Genomic DNA, 16855 nt, shown 5'->3' on the forward strand with positions numbered 1-16855 from the left:
TTAATACATGACCTCTAAAATACAATTTGAGAGGAGGCGAACTTGCACTCCTAATACACTTTGCTTAAGACCTACTTGGCACTAGGCCGTTAATACAAGGGCTAATCCCATACTACAGAGGTGACTTAATAGCAATTTACATTACATTACGGAAGAATTGGTTGAGAAAAATAAGTTCACCTCAAGACGATGTGAGTGGGAGCTCGAGAGGGTTAAGCACTCTCTATCCCGATATGTCGTTTGAAAATAGAATAGATACCAGTTGTTTTTACATTTTAAAGGAAAGTTACATGGTGGAAGGCCTAGAACCCGCCCCGAGAGTTAAACTGCTGATCTAGCAACGAAAGAAGTTATTAATTGGCCATTACCTTGTGTTGAACGGCTGGAGAAGAAAGAGGCGCTTCCCGCCCCCTGCTGAGTACCTTACGCACTGAAAGATGGAACAGAAGTGGCCCGGAGACCCTAAAATCAGCAGTTTATATACCCTCGCGGAAGGTTCTAGTCGTTAGGGGAAAGAAAACACCCTCCCACAAATTCTTTATTGGGTAGGACCCCGCAACCGATACAAGTTGGGGGAAGATACACCAGATTGGTCAGAAATTAATAGAAGAATTTCGGGATTGGATACATTCATAACAAGGGGAAGAAAGGGGTAAATATTGCCAACTTAAACAATGACAGAAAGAAATTTAACAAAGAACAAACTCTTGAAATTAAATTTTCTCCAACAAAATAGTTCTTTGACTCCGCACTAGGTTGCACTATTGTAGATCTTCAGTAGTGTCCTCTAGAAGAGAAAGTTCACACTTCTTACTTCAAGCGAAACAAAAACACATCAAAAATGACACAGTTCTAAAACTCCAAAATTTACAGGTAGTGACATCTTCTGAGAAGGTAGAAAATTAATACCGTCAATAAAGTTCAGACTTCCTCCAGCAGAGGAGTTTCAACAGGCGCACATTTTAAATTAGCGGAGTGGAGGTGTACCGCCCGGTACAATTATTATTATTATTATTATTATTATTATTATTATTATTATTATTATTATTATTATTATTAAAACTGCAGAAGGCACCATTCATAAGTTTGCAAGCTTTTATCTATATCTATCTTAAGACGTGGCCAGCCTATCTTTAATTATGTCTGGTTACACATTTCTCACAGTAATTGCTTAAAGTTTTATCTGCTATAGACTTCCTTAATTGCTTTTTGGAGCCAATAATGTAGATTAACCATCGCGAAGTTTTAATAAAGGAAAGGCATTAAGAAAATGTCCAAGTAAACTGCGGAAATAAAATGGGATATAGCATTGTATTTATTTCACTGTTAATATCGTGAAAATCGGCCACATTATATTGATAATTAACTGCTCGACGCACCCCTGACGGGTTATTGAACAACTTGCGATCATAATGGTTGAGAGAAGAAGATAATTAGCTGGCTCTCCGGTTGACATGAAACGCTTTGTCGCATGGCCTAATTGTATACTTCCGGGCAAAAATAATTTAGTAAGAAAATAACTGTTAGATGTTTTTAATTAATGTCCAAGTATGTGCTTGTTTTTCAGTATACAAATGGGATTTAATATATCCACTGACCCAGTTGGCAAAATTCCCCCTTCAATATAAAAGTATTTGCATCAACACGCAAATAGAACAAAGCATATTAGCCCTTTCCATTCTTTGAACAAATTCAAATTTTCTACCTTCTCCCTGTTTGGGTTGCTAATAATAATGTTTTGTCTTTACGTGGCACTAACTAGTCTTTTACGGTTTTCGGAGACGCCAAGGTGCCGGAATTTAGTCCCGTAGGATTTCTTTCACGTGACAGTAAATCTGTCACGAGGCTGACATATTTGAGCATTTTCAAATACCAGCGAACTAACCCAGGATCGAAACTGCCAAGTTGGGGTCAGAAGGCCAGCGCCTCAACCGTCTAAGCCACTCAGCCCGGCTGTTTACGTTAAATCATATTGGAAAATGTTTTAGTCTGCCGAACTGTGTGATTGATGATAAAGCGTAAAAAGTCTGAATAGTCATGAAAGTTTTATTTATTTATTTATTTATTTATTTATTTATTTATTTATTTATTTATTTATTTATTTATTTATTTATTTATTTATTTATTTATTTATTTATTTATTTGATTCCGGGGGTGTCCGACGATATGTCCGACTCGCCTGTTGCAGGTCTTTCCATTTGGCGCCCGTGGGTGTCTGGGTATGAGATGATGATGATGATGATGATGATGATGATGATGATGATGATAAAAATGGCGCATGGCTCTTAGTGCCGGGATGTATCCGAGGACTTCGGCTCTCCAGGTGCAGGTCTTTGATTTGACTCCCATCGGTGACCTGCGCGTCGTGATGAGGATGAAATGATGATGAGGACGACACAGACACCCAGTCCCCGTGCCAGGGGGATTAACCAGTTATGTTTAAAATTCCCGACCCTACCGGGAATCGAACTCGGGACCCCTGTGACCAAAGGCCAGCACGCTAACCATTTAGCCATGGAGCCGGACGATGATGATGTAAGGAAGTGAAACTTGGTGCCGACACATAACTTGTTGCTGTCAACACCAAGTGGTCTGCTCCAAGTTTAACTTAAACCATCTGACAGACGAATCACGATCAAGAGCGTCATATGCCCTTATTCCACATGTACGCTTTGGATAGGCTTGGAACTGAATCCAGTTTTTGGTACACAACCTAGTGATTCGAAATTGTATGTCACCACCTTCCTTACCCTGCCGGTCAATATTCTGATGTTGAAAACCTTTTCCGCCTTCGGATCTTAAGCCGGTCAACATCTTAACGACCATCGCCACCAGGCGGGCTAGTGAAAGTGCTGAATATCTCCGTTATCTTAGTTTGCGCATTAAAATGTATCAGATATAAAGAATCAGAAGTTGGAATTTCTTCAACTGTTGTTATATGCAGGTTTTAGGTAGAACTGATATTCAAAGATAAATTTGTAATTTAGGGCAAAATATGATTATGGCGAATAAAGGTGATCGCAAACAACGTGAACCGAATATATGAGCGACAGAATGTTGGTGATACTAATAGTAATTTGAAAAATTTTCGTCGATATGTCACGCGGTTGTAATTTTATCAGCTGCTGAAGTTAGCCAATCATATCGCTTCGCGGGCGAATTAAAATGGGCCTTACGAGGCGGTGTTGTTAATTCGCACGGGGCTTGGTCGGTCTTGAGAGGCATGCCGAGAAATGAGGTCCTTATTCAAGTCCCTCCCCTGGAGAAATTTATTTCTTCTATTGGCGCTCTCAAGTCGGTCATAAGCAACGTACAAATTTAGAAACACCGCCTCGCAAAGCCCATCTGGAGTTGCCCCTGAAGCAATCTGATTGTCCAAATTCAGCAGCTCATAAAATGACAACGGCGCGAGTTATCGACGTATTTTTTTAAATTACATATCAGTATGGCCAACGCTCTAACGCTCATCTACCCAGTTCACATTGTTTACGACCACGCCGTATGTCTGTTTTGATTCCTCGTCAGGAAACACGTATAAAATTTAGCTGATCAGAAATTATATTTTTCAGAACTTAATTCAATTTTTAACGCTCTTGTATAGAAATTGCACAGTTTTAGTCCCAAAAATTAAGTAAGTGTTGTTAAACACTGCCCATCCGATTTTCTGTAAAAATAAATGTGTATTTCCATATCTCTTCTAGTAAGTCTTTTGCATTTCAAAAAGTTGATATACCGGGCGAGTTGGCCGTGCGCGTAGAGGCGCGCGGCTGAGAGCTTGCATCCGGGAGATAGTAGGTTCGAATCCCACTATCGGCAGCCCTGAAAATGGTTTTCCGTGGTTTCCCATTTTCACGCCAGGCAAATGCTGGGGCTGTACCTTAATTAAGGCCACGGCCGCTTCCTTCCAACTCCTAGGCCTTTCCTATCCCATCGTCGTCATAAGACCTATCTGTGTCGGTGCGACGTAAAGCCCTTAGCAAAAAAAAAAAAAAAAGTTGATATAGATCAATACACGGAAGTCCATTATCAATTCCATATTCATTTCTGTGCACTTGAGCAATGAGATATCATCATCTATCAGTAAGGCTCGGATGTTTAGGACCTAAAAATCGCCAAAATAAGGAAGCAAATTTGACCTCAAAAGTGACGAAATACGACCTCAAAAGTGGAGAAATATGACGTAAAAATTACAAAATATGACCCGAAAATGACTAATCTAAATATGGACATGTTTTAGTAATTTATAAATCGAGAGGGCAATGCCTTTGATACATATTTTTAAACTAAATTCTTTATTCTTACTTTCATATTAATTTTCTGAACATACATGTTTAGCAGTTATTCAGTCTTTTGTCCTTGTTTCACTTACCGGACATTTGTTAATACCTAGCTATAAGGTACCGGCACTAAGTTCGATAAAACTATCAGATCACACAACATTTTAAAAGTCAAAACATATTTGCACCCTGTAGTGATGGTTTGAAATACGAGAAAACTAGAAATCTATCTTTTTTTTTAATATTTTGGAACGTTCCAAGCCCTTGTTTTCATTAGGTAATATTATTAAATGCGTTAAACTTTAAATTGAGCACCACGAAACGAATCAGGTAGATGTCTTTCAATACATTATGGTAGGGCGGCAGGGCCTATAGTGCAAACTGTCATACCTTTTCCCTTCTTCTCCGCGGGTGGAAGTGAAGTTTATGACAAGATTCATCTTCAAAGCATCAAGCGCGAAAGTCCTCCGATTGTCACTTAACACATTCTTGTGAGAAGAGAAGCTCCTTTCTATGTCACAAGGTTATTGGTGCGTATTTAACTCATGTAAAAGGTGGAGGGAATCCCATTGCCTTCATTCTATACAAACGGTATTTCACTTTTATTAACTGCAGATGTGATATCGAGAAGCAGTTTCGTGAACACTGGTTCGCATTCGATAAGTTGGAGACGACTTTGCACAGTTACAGCTGTCGTTAGACCGCCGAAATATGACAGAAATATGACGTTTCTACTAAAATAGCTCAAAATATGACTTAATGACAAAATATAGCCAAAATATGGATTGATATGACAAATAAAAATCACTTAATTGTAACGATAATCACCTGATTCGCACCAAAATCCAATCAGGCAAGAAAATAGAGACAAAGAAAAACTATGACTTTTCCTAAACATCCGAGCCCTATCTATCAGTGTCTATGTTTCATAGTCACCAGTCATCTTACAAGAACACGTGCCTATATTGCGGTGTTCAATAAAATCGAAAAGTCATCATTAATCGTTTACTGTTTCTACTGTAAGGAAACTTGCTTACTTCTTGTTTCCAATTTTCTTTCCCACTTCAGTGGTGAGGTGGGCCACCAATTGCGTATTGGTCATTTTTTGGCCACGAGTAGAGGGTGTTGAGAGGAAGGTGATGGAGAAAGCAGAAGGGTGAAAATAGATTGTTGCACGTTGATGATTGGAAGTGTAAAATTCCGTATGTGTACGGTAGACCGATGGTAATGCATGCTGCTAGCACTAATCCTCAGTCCTCTTCCTAGTACGAAACGTCGTTTCATAATTTCTCAAATGAGAAATTATACGGAAAATACATGGTAATAAATTATATTTCTCAGTAATACCTATTATTTTATTTATACTAATGTTAACCTTGTAATGCATAGGCCAAGTTTATTGTATTACAACGAACTTATTTACATTAAAATAACTTTCTATTAGCAGTAGCCTCCGTAGCTCAGGCGGCAGCGCGTCGGCCTCTCACCGCTGAGTTCCATGGTTCAAATCCCGGTCTCTCCATGTGAGACTTATGCTGGACAAAGCGGAGGTGGGACAGCTTTTTCAACGGGTACTCCGGTCATCTTTCACTCTCCATTATCATTTCATTTGTCAGTCATTAATCATTGCCGCAGAGTAGTGCGACAGGCCTCGGCAGCCGGCACAATTCCTATCCTCGTCGCAAGATGGGGGCTTCAGTCATTCCATCCCTGACCCTATCAGTGATTGGAAAACAGGTTGTAAGTTTTAATTCTCACTTTCCTATTACCTCAAGCTACTTTCAGATCTTACATTTTTACTACAACTTATAAATCTCATTTTTGGTCCCGCATTGGCATCAACTCAACTACGGTAAGGTTGAATGGAGAATCCCACCTTACAATACTCGCTTGTTTTTCATTGCTTGTCTATGTATTTATGTTACACATTTTTACTATGAGAAATTTTTCAACCCTATCATTTAATATTCGATTATTACTTTCTCTTTAAAAGCATGTGCTGTGCATTCACCGCATATTTGTAAAAATAGCTATAAGTTATTTTAACATGAGGAGCACTGAAATAAAAATATTTAATTATATTATAACCTATTGACAATCACAGATTATGAAATTTAGAGATAGCGTTGAATTTTCTGTGATAAATCTAGCCAATTATGTATTTAGGAGTATTTTTAGAACGTTCCGAAATAATTCTAGTTTTTATTCTAGGATTTTGCATACCAAAAGGTAGGCCAGAATGTTATTAAATGAATGACCACCAAGGGAAGCTTACGATTCTGTGATAAATATAATAATCTGAATTGCCAGAAAGTGAAGAGGTCGTCACTTTGGGCTCCTGAAAACTCTGATTGCTTGTGTGATATGTATGTCAAGCCGTCTTTCCTTAAAACTGAATACTGAAATGAGTGCCTATCTATGATCCTTGTTTCCCTTACCCTTCACCAGAATACTAAAAGTTATTACTCCGTCCGTTTTCCCATTATGCTGTATCAAACAAACCGGCAGAGAAAAAGTTAATATAAGCCAACATTGGCCCTTACTCGCACTGAATACTAAAGCTAAGTATCTGTGTTCTAATTATTCGGCCTCTTTTATTTTCATTCATGTTTGAATGAAAAGAATTGAAAATATAAAGGCCAGGTACTTGAAACGGATCCTACAGATCTCAAAATTTACAGAGAATCGAATGTCATACATAATGGCAGACGAAACATTCTTTCTGGAAGACATCAAACAAACATTCGGGCTACCAGACACCGCCGCATCGACTGCCGTCCTTGAAGAAAGGAGACAGAAAGCCCAGCAGATACCTGAAGGTCTCTACGAAACGGAAGTTATGAAGAACAGAGAATGGAAGGGCCCAAACTACAAACTACGCCATGTATACACACGCTTCGGTGTCCACGGATTCCACGGGAAAATATGCCTAACCAACAGATTTCACGCCCCAAACGAAGAATGTATCTGCCGTCTCTGCGGAATGACGTGTCCTAGGTACCACCTGATGAACTGTACTGAACAAACACAACGTATCAGCACACTTGCCAAAGACTGGTAAAAAAAAAAAAACCAAACCAACGAAGTGGTGTACCAAAAGAAAATAATGACAAATTGTAACCTTTAATACATATGTACACATTGTGTTTAATTTCAATAAATAATTTTATTTTCATTCGGTGTCTCTAGATTTACCTCCCGAAGGTATCACCACCTTGACGAAGGCAAAATATATTTTGCTGGGTGTTTATTGGAGGCTTGCGTGGTCAGATGATCCTTAGAGCTATGCCGGCGGGAGCATCTGCTCCTGGTAGGGCCACCCAAGCCGGACAGGTCTAAGGTGATGATCCAGACTAAGAGTGATACCCTGGTCCTCCAGGTTGGGGGTTGAGCGTAGGGTTAACTCCCCTACCTCGTATAAAAACAACTGTTACGGATACCTTAATAATGAATAAAGCAGGACTGGAAAACTTGGTGACGAACCGGCGAGAAAAACGACTAAAGAGAAGGAAAAGGATATTATATTAGCAACGTGGAATGTTAAGACATTGAAGAGACCTGGCAAGTTGAGGTGGGCCGGTCATGTTCAGAGAACGGCAGAAACCTGCACCGTTAAAAAGGTGTTTATAGGAGAACTTGATGGAAGGAGGAGGAGAGGAAGACCCAGGAAAAGATGGATTCATGATGTTGAGGATGACCTTAGAAAGTTAGGAGTTAAACGTTGGAAAAGAAAAGCTGAGGACCGAGATGAATGGAGGCAGGTGATAAAGGAGGCCAAGGACCTACAAGGACTGAAGCGCCGACCAGTAAGTAAGTCTCTAGATTTATAAATTTGTGAATCGTTACATGACAACGTTTCAGGAAATTTGTCTGTTCCATTTGGCATTAGCTCCAACTGTAATATTTAATTTACTTCGTTAAAAATAGAATCAAATGGAGACTACAGAAATGTTATTTGAATGAACTATTAAATCGCTTCACACTCCCATTGAATGAACTTAATTACTCGTATTATTCATTAAAGAAGATATAAGGGGTAGTTTCTTACGTAAGTTTCCAAGCATAGAAGTATGTATAAGACGTACATACTTTTGACGTAACGAGGTTTTTAAGATAAGGATACATAGGGCCTACATATTGTCTGTGAAGAAAAAACTTCGTATGTCAAAATGCTCTTCCTATCCATTTTTACTTAAGACTGGTCACGTCTCCCAGCCACATATTGATATGCAGTCCATCAGAACAGCGTTCGTTGTGTTAATTTTCCTATGCAGATGTGTAAAGGAAAATGAGCCATAAATACATTATGCTATAGGAGTGCGTAGATACGTCAGCAAACGTACATTCCTACAGTGCGGTACGGCAAGGTTCGTTTTCCTTTCTCAGATTACCATAGGAAAATGAGGAAAATATAAAAAAAAAATCTGGTGGACTGCTTATCGATATGTGGCTGAAAGGTGTGACCAGTTTTAAGGAAAATAATGGATAGGAATAACATTTTGTTTCTTCAGCGACAAAATCGTCGTTGTACATGCGAAACCGCTATGTGAAATATTTCAGCTTATAACTTGGCCCGGTGAGGTTCTATCATCTAAGATTCAATATTGTGCGAGTATCTTCGAAGAATTCTCGCTCTTGACGTGTGCTGCGGGTCAGTATTTGTTCCACATGATTATCGCATAGCGGTTTTCGCAGGAGCAACGTTAATAAGAACCTTAGTGTGATGAGATTACGTGATCACATTTGGGTTTTTAGTTCCGGAACCAAAGCTCCGATCCGAATGACTGAAGTACCATTTGACTGGAATATGATTTTGTTTGTGATTTAATTGCCTTACATTCGCAAACATAGCGGCCCCAACCTCAAAAGTAAAGCACTGTGTGGGAGCGGTCCAGAATGTGAAGATGGAATCGTTTCAACTTAACTCGGTGATATGACAATTTAAATGTCAGCTCCGATTCCCATATGTGGTACCGTTAGAAAGCTTTCTTGATATCAAGATAATGCTATCACATTGGATTCTCTGTGATCCTCAGGGACGAAATTATATGGGGATCCAAAATCTGAATATTTCTTAATTTCCTTCATATTTATTTCTGAATGCAAATTTCGGCCCGGGGTGTGTGTATCATTGATAGTGTTACTTGCCGGGCTGAGTGGCTCACACGGTTGAGGCGCTTGTCTTCTGAACCCAACTTGGCAGCTTCGATCCTGGCTCAGTCCGGTGGTACGTCATCCTCGTGTCGGTAGATTTACTGGCTAGTAAAAAGAACTCCTACGGGACTAAATTCCGGCATCTCGGCGTTTCTGAAAACCGTAAAAGTACTTAATGGGACCTTAAGCAAATTCGAATCTTACTCCCAGCATAAAGGTGATATTGCTGTAGACCTTGAGCGATTAACGAAGAAGTTACATGCATGTTCAGTCCTCAGCCCAAAGGCTGGTTGGATCTTCAACAGCTCCAATATAAGCTGTCATAGATGGCCTAGGCATCACTGAAGAGGCATACTAGGGAAATGAGGATTGAGGTAGTTTCCCGTTGCTTTCATCAATGAGCCAGAATTTGCTATTACATATCCGCCTGCCAAGCTAACTGAAATGCATGCACCAACCAATCCTATGAGCAACATTTTCACACCATTAATATCAGGAACTGGCTGCATAAAGAATGGCATTACTAGCATCGCTCATACCTCAGTCACTTTCATATTGTCAAGGATAACACTGAGACAGATCAATGAAAGTAACACAATTGCTATAGCCCACACCAGAAGACATAGTTCACTGCAGAACTCGCCAGCAAAGGCATAAGAAGTTACATGGTGTACGTAATTTAGAATATTACCGGATGTTTTGAAACATGATGCTCGGACTATATAACTAGCCACCCGCGTCGCTAGACGACCAGACAGGTAAGTTGGTTTGTAATAGTAATGTCATCAAATAAATAACAGTTTAATGATAAAATCAGGTACCGAGCAAGTAGCCGCGCGGTTTGGATTACGTAGCTATCAGCTTGCATTCTGAGATAATGGGTTCAAAGCCCACTGTCGGCAGCCCTAAATATGGTTTTTCGTGATTTCCCGTTTTCACAACCAGGCAAATGATGAGGCTGTACATTTATTAAGGCCATGGTCACTTCCTTCCCACTCCTAGCCCTTTCCTATCCCATCATCGCCATAAGATCTGCAGAGTAGTCGGAAACAATATGGACCGGGTATGTGAGCGTTAGAGGGTTGGTCATACTGATAAATAATTGTGAAAAAAGCAATTCGATATCTCGCGTCGTTTTTGTTTTATTAGCTGTTCAAGTTAGCCAATCAGATCGCTTCGTGGACGAATTCAAACGAGCTTGGCGAGCCGGTGTTGCTAACCTGCGCGTGGCTTGAGGGCACTAATCGAAGATAACTTAGCAAGGGGTGATATTTTACTCCGAGCTGACAGGATTGGTCCCTTGTAAGTGCGCTACGGTGACACTGGATGAAACTCAGGTGTGTTTGTTTTCGATGCTGATTTCTCTGTATGACTCTCAAACCGGTTTTAAGCCACGTAGAGATTTATTAACACCACCTCGGAAAGTCTAGTTAAATTCGCCCGCGAAGAGGTCTGATTGGCTAACTTCAGCAGCTGATAAAATAACAACGACAAGAGATATCGGATTATTTGTTAAAAATTATTTATCAGTATGACCAACCTTCTAGCCCTTCACTTTGTTTCCGACCACTCTGTATATGTGTCAGTGTGACGAAAAGGAAATTTAAAAAGAAGAAAGAAAGATCGTCAGTTAATAAATAGGCTTTAATTACATTCATACAAAATTGTATCGAATTTATTGTTTAACAAATCATCTATTTCACCCAAAGTCAAATTTGAGTCAGGTGATGTCACGCAACCTCAGTGGTACAATCGTTCGGGTGTTCCTAACCATTATGTTCTGTTTTTTTTTATTTCATTTCATATACTGTGTATCTTTCGTGCCAGGGAGTAAAATTGTAAGTTAGTTATATCGTGTTCTCACAGTTCCACTCACTGTTTTAACTTGCAACAGTTTATTTAAAAAAATACAATTTCTTGATATGTATAGATGTAGGCCTGTTAATTTCCAAATCTCTACAATTAACACTCTCTCTGTTTTCAGAACTTCAAACTTGCATCCTGAAATGCAGCTACTTCTGACTGATACTCTTTAACACTCGAACAAAAAATTTATTTTTCTCTTTCAACTTTCCCAGAATTCTGATCTTAAACCACACTATCTCTTATATGGAGCCCAGGATGAGGCATCATTATATATCTATCGATTACGTATCACTGTTGAGGAGAATTCTCAGCGTGTCTTCTAGCATTATGGACACTTTGACATTCTAGCTGGGGCTGAAAGCGGACCAACGCTCACATCAATCAATGTCCTTGTCTATGGAATTGATTGAATAGACCTTCACATATTCTAACTTTGTAAGGGAGCTCGCATATCACTTACAGAGTAATACTTTGAGACCGCTATCAATTCCTATGATCTGTTTCAGCTTTCAATAGAAGTCTGTCTTCTTTCATTGCCACTGTATCGACTGTTTTACGATCCGAGTAGACATCGTGGACCAGTGAGGGAGGAAAAGAGAGAGAAACACGCGGCGAGAAATTGCAAACGACCGAGCGGTGTACAATATACTTTTATGGATGACCACCAAGGAGCTTGCAGCGTGTAGTTTAGAGTCCAAGCAGGAGAAACTGAAACTGTACTTTATTTCAGAATCACACCTTTACTATGAATATTTGTTTCGTCCATAATTCAATTGTATCATTCAATATTTGAATCAATAAAATAACTCCTGTTCAAATAATCTATATTCTCGATCTGCTTGTAAATAAACACCAAGAAAACCAAACCAAACCCCATGGCACAACAACCCGGAAGGACCATGGCCTACTAAGCGACCGCTCCTCAGCCCGAAGGCCTACAGATTTCGGGGTGTCGTGTGGTCAGCACGACGGATCCTCTCAGCCATTATTCTTGGCTTTCTAGACCGGGGCTGCCATCTCACCGTCATATAGCTCCTCAGTTGTAATCACGTAGCCTGAGTGGACCTCGAACCAGCCCTCAGATGCAGGTAAAAATTCCTGACCTGGCCGGAATCGAACTCGGGGCCTCCGGGCAAGAGGCAGGCACGCTATCCCTACACCACGGGGCCAGCAAATAAACACAAAGAAGCCGCCTCTCATTGAAAACATGTGGTAGGATAACCAGGTTTTGACTGGAATTTTAGGGTTAATAAAACACTATTCATGCAATTGGTTCTCTAACTGCTTTCATCGTTTGAATGTGGTAGTACGCGGAGAAGAATATGGAATAAGCCAATTTAATTAGTGTTATTTGCTTTACGTCCCACTAACTACTCTCTTACGGTTTTCGGAGACGCCGAGGTGCCGGAATTTAGTCGCGCAGGAGTTTACTTGCCAATAAATCTACCGACACGAGACTGAGCCAGGATCGAACCTACCAAGTTACTATCAGAAGGCCAGCGCCTCAACCGCGTGAACCACTCAGCCCGGCATAAGCCAATTTAGACTCTGGTCAGAAATTAGTTGTTAGTATCAATTTTTAAGTATACACCAGGTTTAAACGTAAAGCCTTGAAAGGAACAAACTCATACTCAGTTCTGAAGAAGTATAGCAATAAGGAGGAAAATATTGACCGTGTTAATGGATTAATTCTTCAAGGAAGAGTTATTACACGCAACCTATATTTATATTGAAGTGCAGGATAATGTATTCATGAAGAACTGGTGTCATTTGACTTAACGCTTAAATTTTGTACTGTATAATAATTTTGTTGTGTCACACGGGCAAGTGTAGCCTGCATGAAAGTACCTTGATCAGAAAATAGTTTTACTATGAGTCGATATACCTTGTACGAGTTCTTCTTCTTCTGTTACTGCTACTTCATGTTGTTCCCATGGTGATGCAGGGTCCATCTTTCAGACTCTGACCTTCCATTCGAATTGACTTGCTCTGTCGTTGTAGATGGGACTTAAAACTTCCACAGCCTCCCCATAAAGCACCAACGGGTGGAAAATTGTGCGATGAATCTTGGATATGAGGCACTATGAGATCTTCTGGTGATAAAGAACCGGTACACCTGTAACCTGATGCCACCTCAAAGTGGCGGCATTCGTTGACTCGTGTCTCGTTCTCTTACAGGCTGTCATCATATGACGTAACGTTGAACGCTTGGTACTAAGCTCTTCGGAGTGAGATACTCTTTAAAAGTCATAGCAATAGAACCAGATTTTATATAGGCTACTCTTTGAAAGACTCTTTACTATAAATATTACATCCACCTGGGTACTACATTCAGAGTAGTCTCATTTCATCAAGTTGATCGGTAGCATTCTTACCACTGGTCGACTATTCCTTCGAGGCTGTCCCGGTTTTCCCTGAGCAACGTCATCGTCATATTGATAGCATGGTCAAGAGTAAAGGGAAGGAACATTTGCAGGTCTATCATCAGGAACCCTGTAGAGAACAACCATGAGCTGGGAAAGGGCAGATTCTCCAAGGGCACGCGCTCGAAATCCATATGACAGGGTGATGCACCATTTCACTGACAGGGCGTGTGGGGTTGACTTAGAGGAGCTCCTCTCATTGGACATAAGCCTCTGGATACAAAGTGAATAAATTTAAAAACATAAAGGTATGTGCCCTACCGTATACAATTCCCCTCTTCATACCTCGAATACTGCCCTTTCCTTCTCCCTATACCAATAACCTGGCAATCAGGTGGCATAGATCGAGTCATTTGAATCGTGCCTTATCGATAAGTTACCCCCATTCAGTTATGTGGCGACGATTCTTGGAGGAAGGGTATCAGCATACTTGTGGACATTCATGAACATTTGAATATGTATACGTGGAGAGAATTCGATGTTTATATCGTCGAACTCCATACAAATAGTTCTGTTATTGGGGAATAATATGTAATAGACCTAATTAATAAAATTCAACATGCATATAGTGTGAAATGATAAAGGAAACTGAAATAATTGTTTATTTAACAACTGAGATTATTCCTGTGTAACTTATTGATAATAAGTTGATTGATAATATTTAATGGTGTTTCAGGTGCGAGAAAAGTGGCGTCTAGCAGCAGTGATGCCAGTAGAGGAGCTAATACCTGCCAACTACCTTGAAGGCCACACTGACTGCATGTATCTCGGTTCCTGATCACTTGTTGTGTGTTTTACCAGCATCTATTTCCTGCTCAGACAAGTGTGTCGAGAGAATTCCCAGCGGGCTCAAGATTACTAAGGTAGCGACATCGGTTCACACTTCTATTCGACGATATGTTGTCGAAGCTTATTATTCATTAATTGAACCATTATTTCCGATCCGAATATCTGTACCGCGTTCGACTCAACAGGGAAAGACATATATTGGCCTAAAAATTGAGAAGTCGGTTGAGGCCTACTACGTCGGTAAGTGGAAGGTTTTAGGCGATTGATTTTGAGGAAGAATACAAATGACAATTTTAATTGATGATTCTCAATATTATGTGGGATATTTGAACCTTAAATTTCATGTTATTCATTACTTTTCATCAAAAGGACTGTTTATGTTCCAAATTGCTGGCAATTTAGAAAAGACATTTGTTTATAATCAACAGTCCTATTGAGAATGTAGCGAATATAATGAAGATAGTCCAGTTTCCCGTATTTCATCGAACTATTTGTTATACCTGCTCTTAATAAAGATGAAAAATGTTTTGCCAAAATAAGTAGTTTTTCATGACGTAATTTTGACCTCCAGAATCAGCTTTATGAACAACTAAATGAAACAACCCATAAAATAAGTTTCATTGATTTCCTTTTATTCTGATGGGACGTGTCTCAAATTATAGCACTGCCTTCATCACAAAGACACATTTGAAACAGTGATTACGTAACGAAGAATTTGAAGATTTCAAGATATCATGCGAATTGATGTCAGGTGTACATTTATAATTCTGAATAGCGATCCTCAGTCAGTTTTCATATCAACTCAAGTAATACACTATTTTGAAATGCACCTCCATTCTATATTACATGACTGCGCACAATTTTCTTCCTACGAACCTAGTAACTGAGAAAATATATTTAACATTAATAAAAATGGCTAATATTATTCAAAGATCAAATACACATCTATCTGTAAGGTCTGCATATTCTCTGTGCATTTAGAAATAGCCTACTGTTATATAATTATTATATAATTAAATATGTTTTGTAACAGAGCATAGCCTCCTCTGCTGTGAATATATCTCAATATTGAAAGTGATGTCAAAAGAGACAGTACTTGAATGCTATAGGAAACACCAGACTACAAATCCTTGGACTAAGTGCTCTCTCAGATTTAGAGAAATAAACGAAGATTAAATATGAGGTAATGGTAATATCTAGAGTTCCAGCTGTGATTTGTTCTCTATTGCAGGAAGAAATATAGGTCCGGCACGAAATCACCACTGTTCTTTAGACAGAATTTGTTATACGACATCAGAGATTGAGAACGTAGTATTCGTAATTTGCTTTAGTGAAAGAGGACGAAGACGGCCTCGAATTCGTACGACGTTCAACAATGGCAAATGAGGATTAAAGAGCCACATCATCGACAAATTTTGTAGGTACTGTACTTACATCGTTGACTGAAGCTAATGAGCGTAATGTTTCATCTATACTCGAACGTAAGTATGTAATGAATATTTATTCAGTCGAATCGCATTATTGTGACCACCTGCTATTATCCAGAGTAACAAGTTAGACGTGCTGGCGGTGGATTAGTCAGGTGCTGGTAGGTCCCACGAGTAACAGGAGCCATTTTGTCTACAGTTCATCCCACAACTGTTGAAGGGCGCGTAGCGGAGTCGTTAGACCATGAGCACATCGATCGAAATGTTGATCCCATAGATGTTCAATTGGCTTCAAATCGGGGGTGTCTGGAAGCCAGGGATGAACTTTGGAAGTTTAGATCGTGTGCTCTTCTAGCCACGTGTGGACACTACCAGTCACGTGGCAAAGTGGATTATCGTGGTGCATCGAAGAAAGACAATCATCAAGTACGGTTGGACGTGATCGCCAAGGATGGTTTCATAACCATATCGATCAAAAGTGGCTGATGGGACCTAGAGAATAGCACGGGAACATTACCCAGAGCATAAGACTGTCCCCACCACCTGGTGTTGGTCCAGCAATGGTTGCAGGGCGTTGGTTCTGGATGTTTCTTACCGGACTCGCAGCATTCCGCACGGCCTCCTCTCTGATAACCTTCTCAGCAGCAGCGTCCGGTCTGCACTGCTAGTATTACATGGAGCGCGGACGCTGTAAGCTCCTGGCTCAGAGCTGAAATCTCTGATTACTGGCGGTGCCCTTGTGCAGAGGCAGCATGCAAGTTACAACTTCATTTGCTCTGCTGCCGTCATGATTGTCAGGCGTTATAGACGCCACTATCCCCTTTATAGGGCCCCCAGAGCTCCTGCGAGAAGGAAAATACTTACTTTGAAGGTACTGGCAATGGAAATGGAATACATTGGTTTAATATTGACACTGCTG

The 16855-nt window shown here is 40.0% G+C and overlaps 1 protein-coding gene across 1 annotated transcript in view; it reads left to right on the top strand.

The window, feature by feature from the left end:
• The window catches only part of LOC136879242 (dipeptidase 1), an 860664-nt gene extending 845816 nt beyond the window's left edge, over positions 1-14848 (top strand). The window contains exon 11 of the mRNA XM_067153050.2: positions 14397-14848. Coding sequence (XP_067009151.2) covers positions 14397-14498 — 102 coding nt within the window. The 3' untranslated portion in view covers positions 14499-14848. The remainder of the gene's footprint in view (positions 1-14396) is intronic.
• Positions 14849-16855: the final 2007 nt, after the last annotated feature.

The sequence above is a fragment of the Anabrus simplex genome, chromosome 8, assembly GCF_040414725.1.
Source record: "Anabrus simplex isolate iqAnaSimp1 chromosome 8, ASM4041472v1, whole genome shotgun sequence".
Taxonomy (NCBI): Eukaryota; Metazoa; Arthropoda; class Insecta; order Orthoptera; family Tettigoniidae; genus Anabrus; species Anabrus simplex.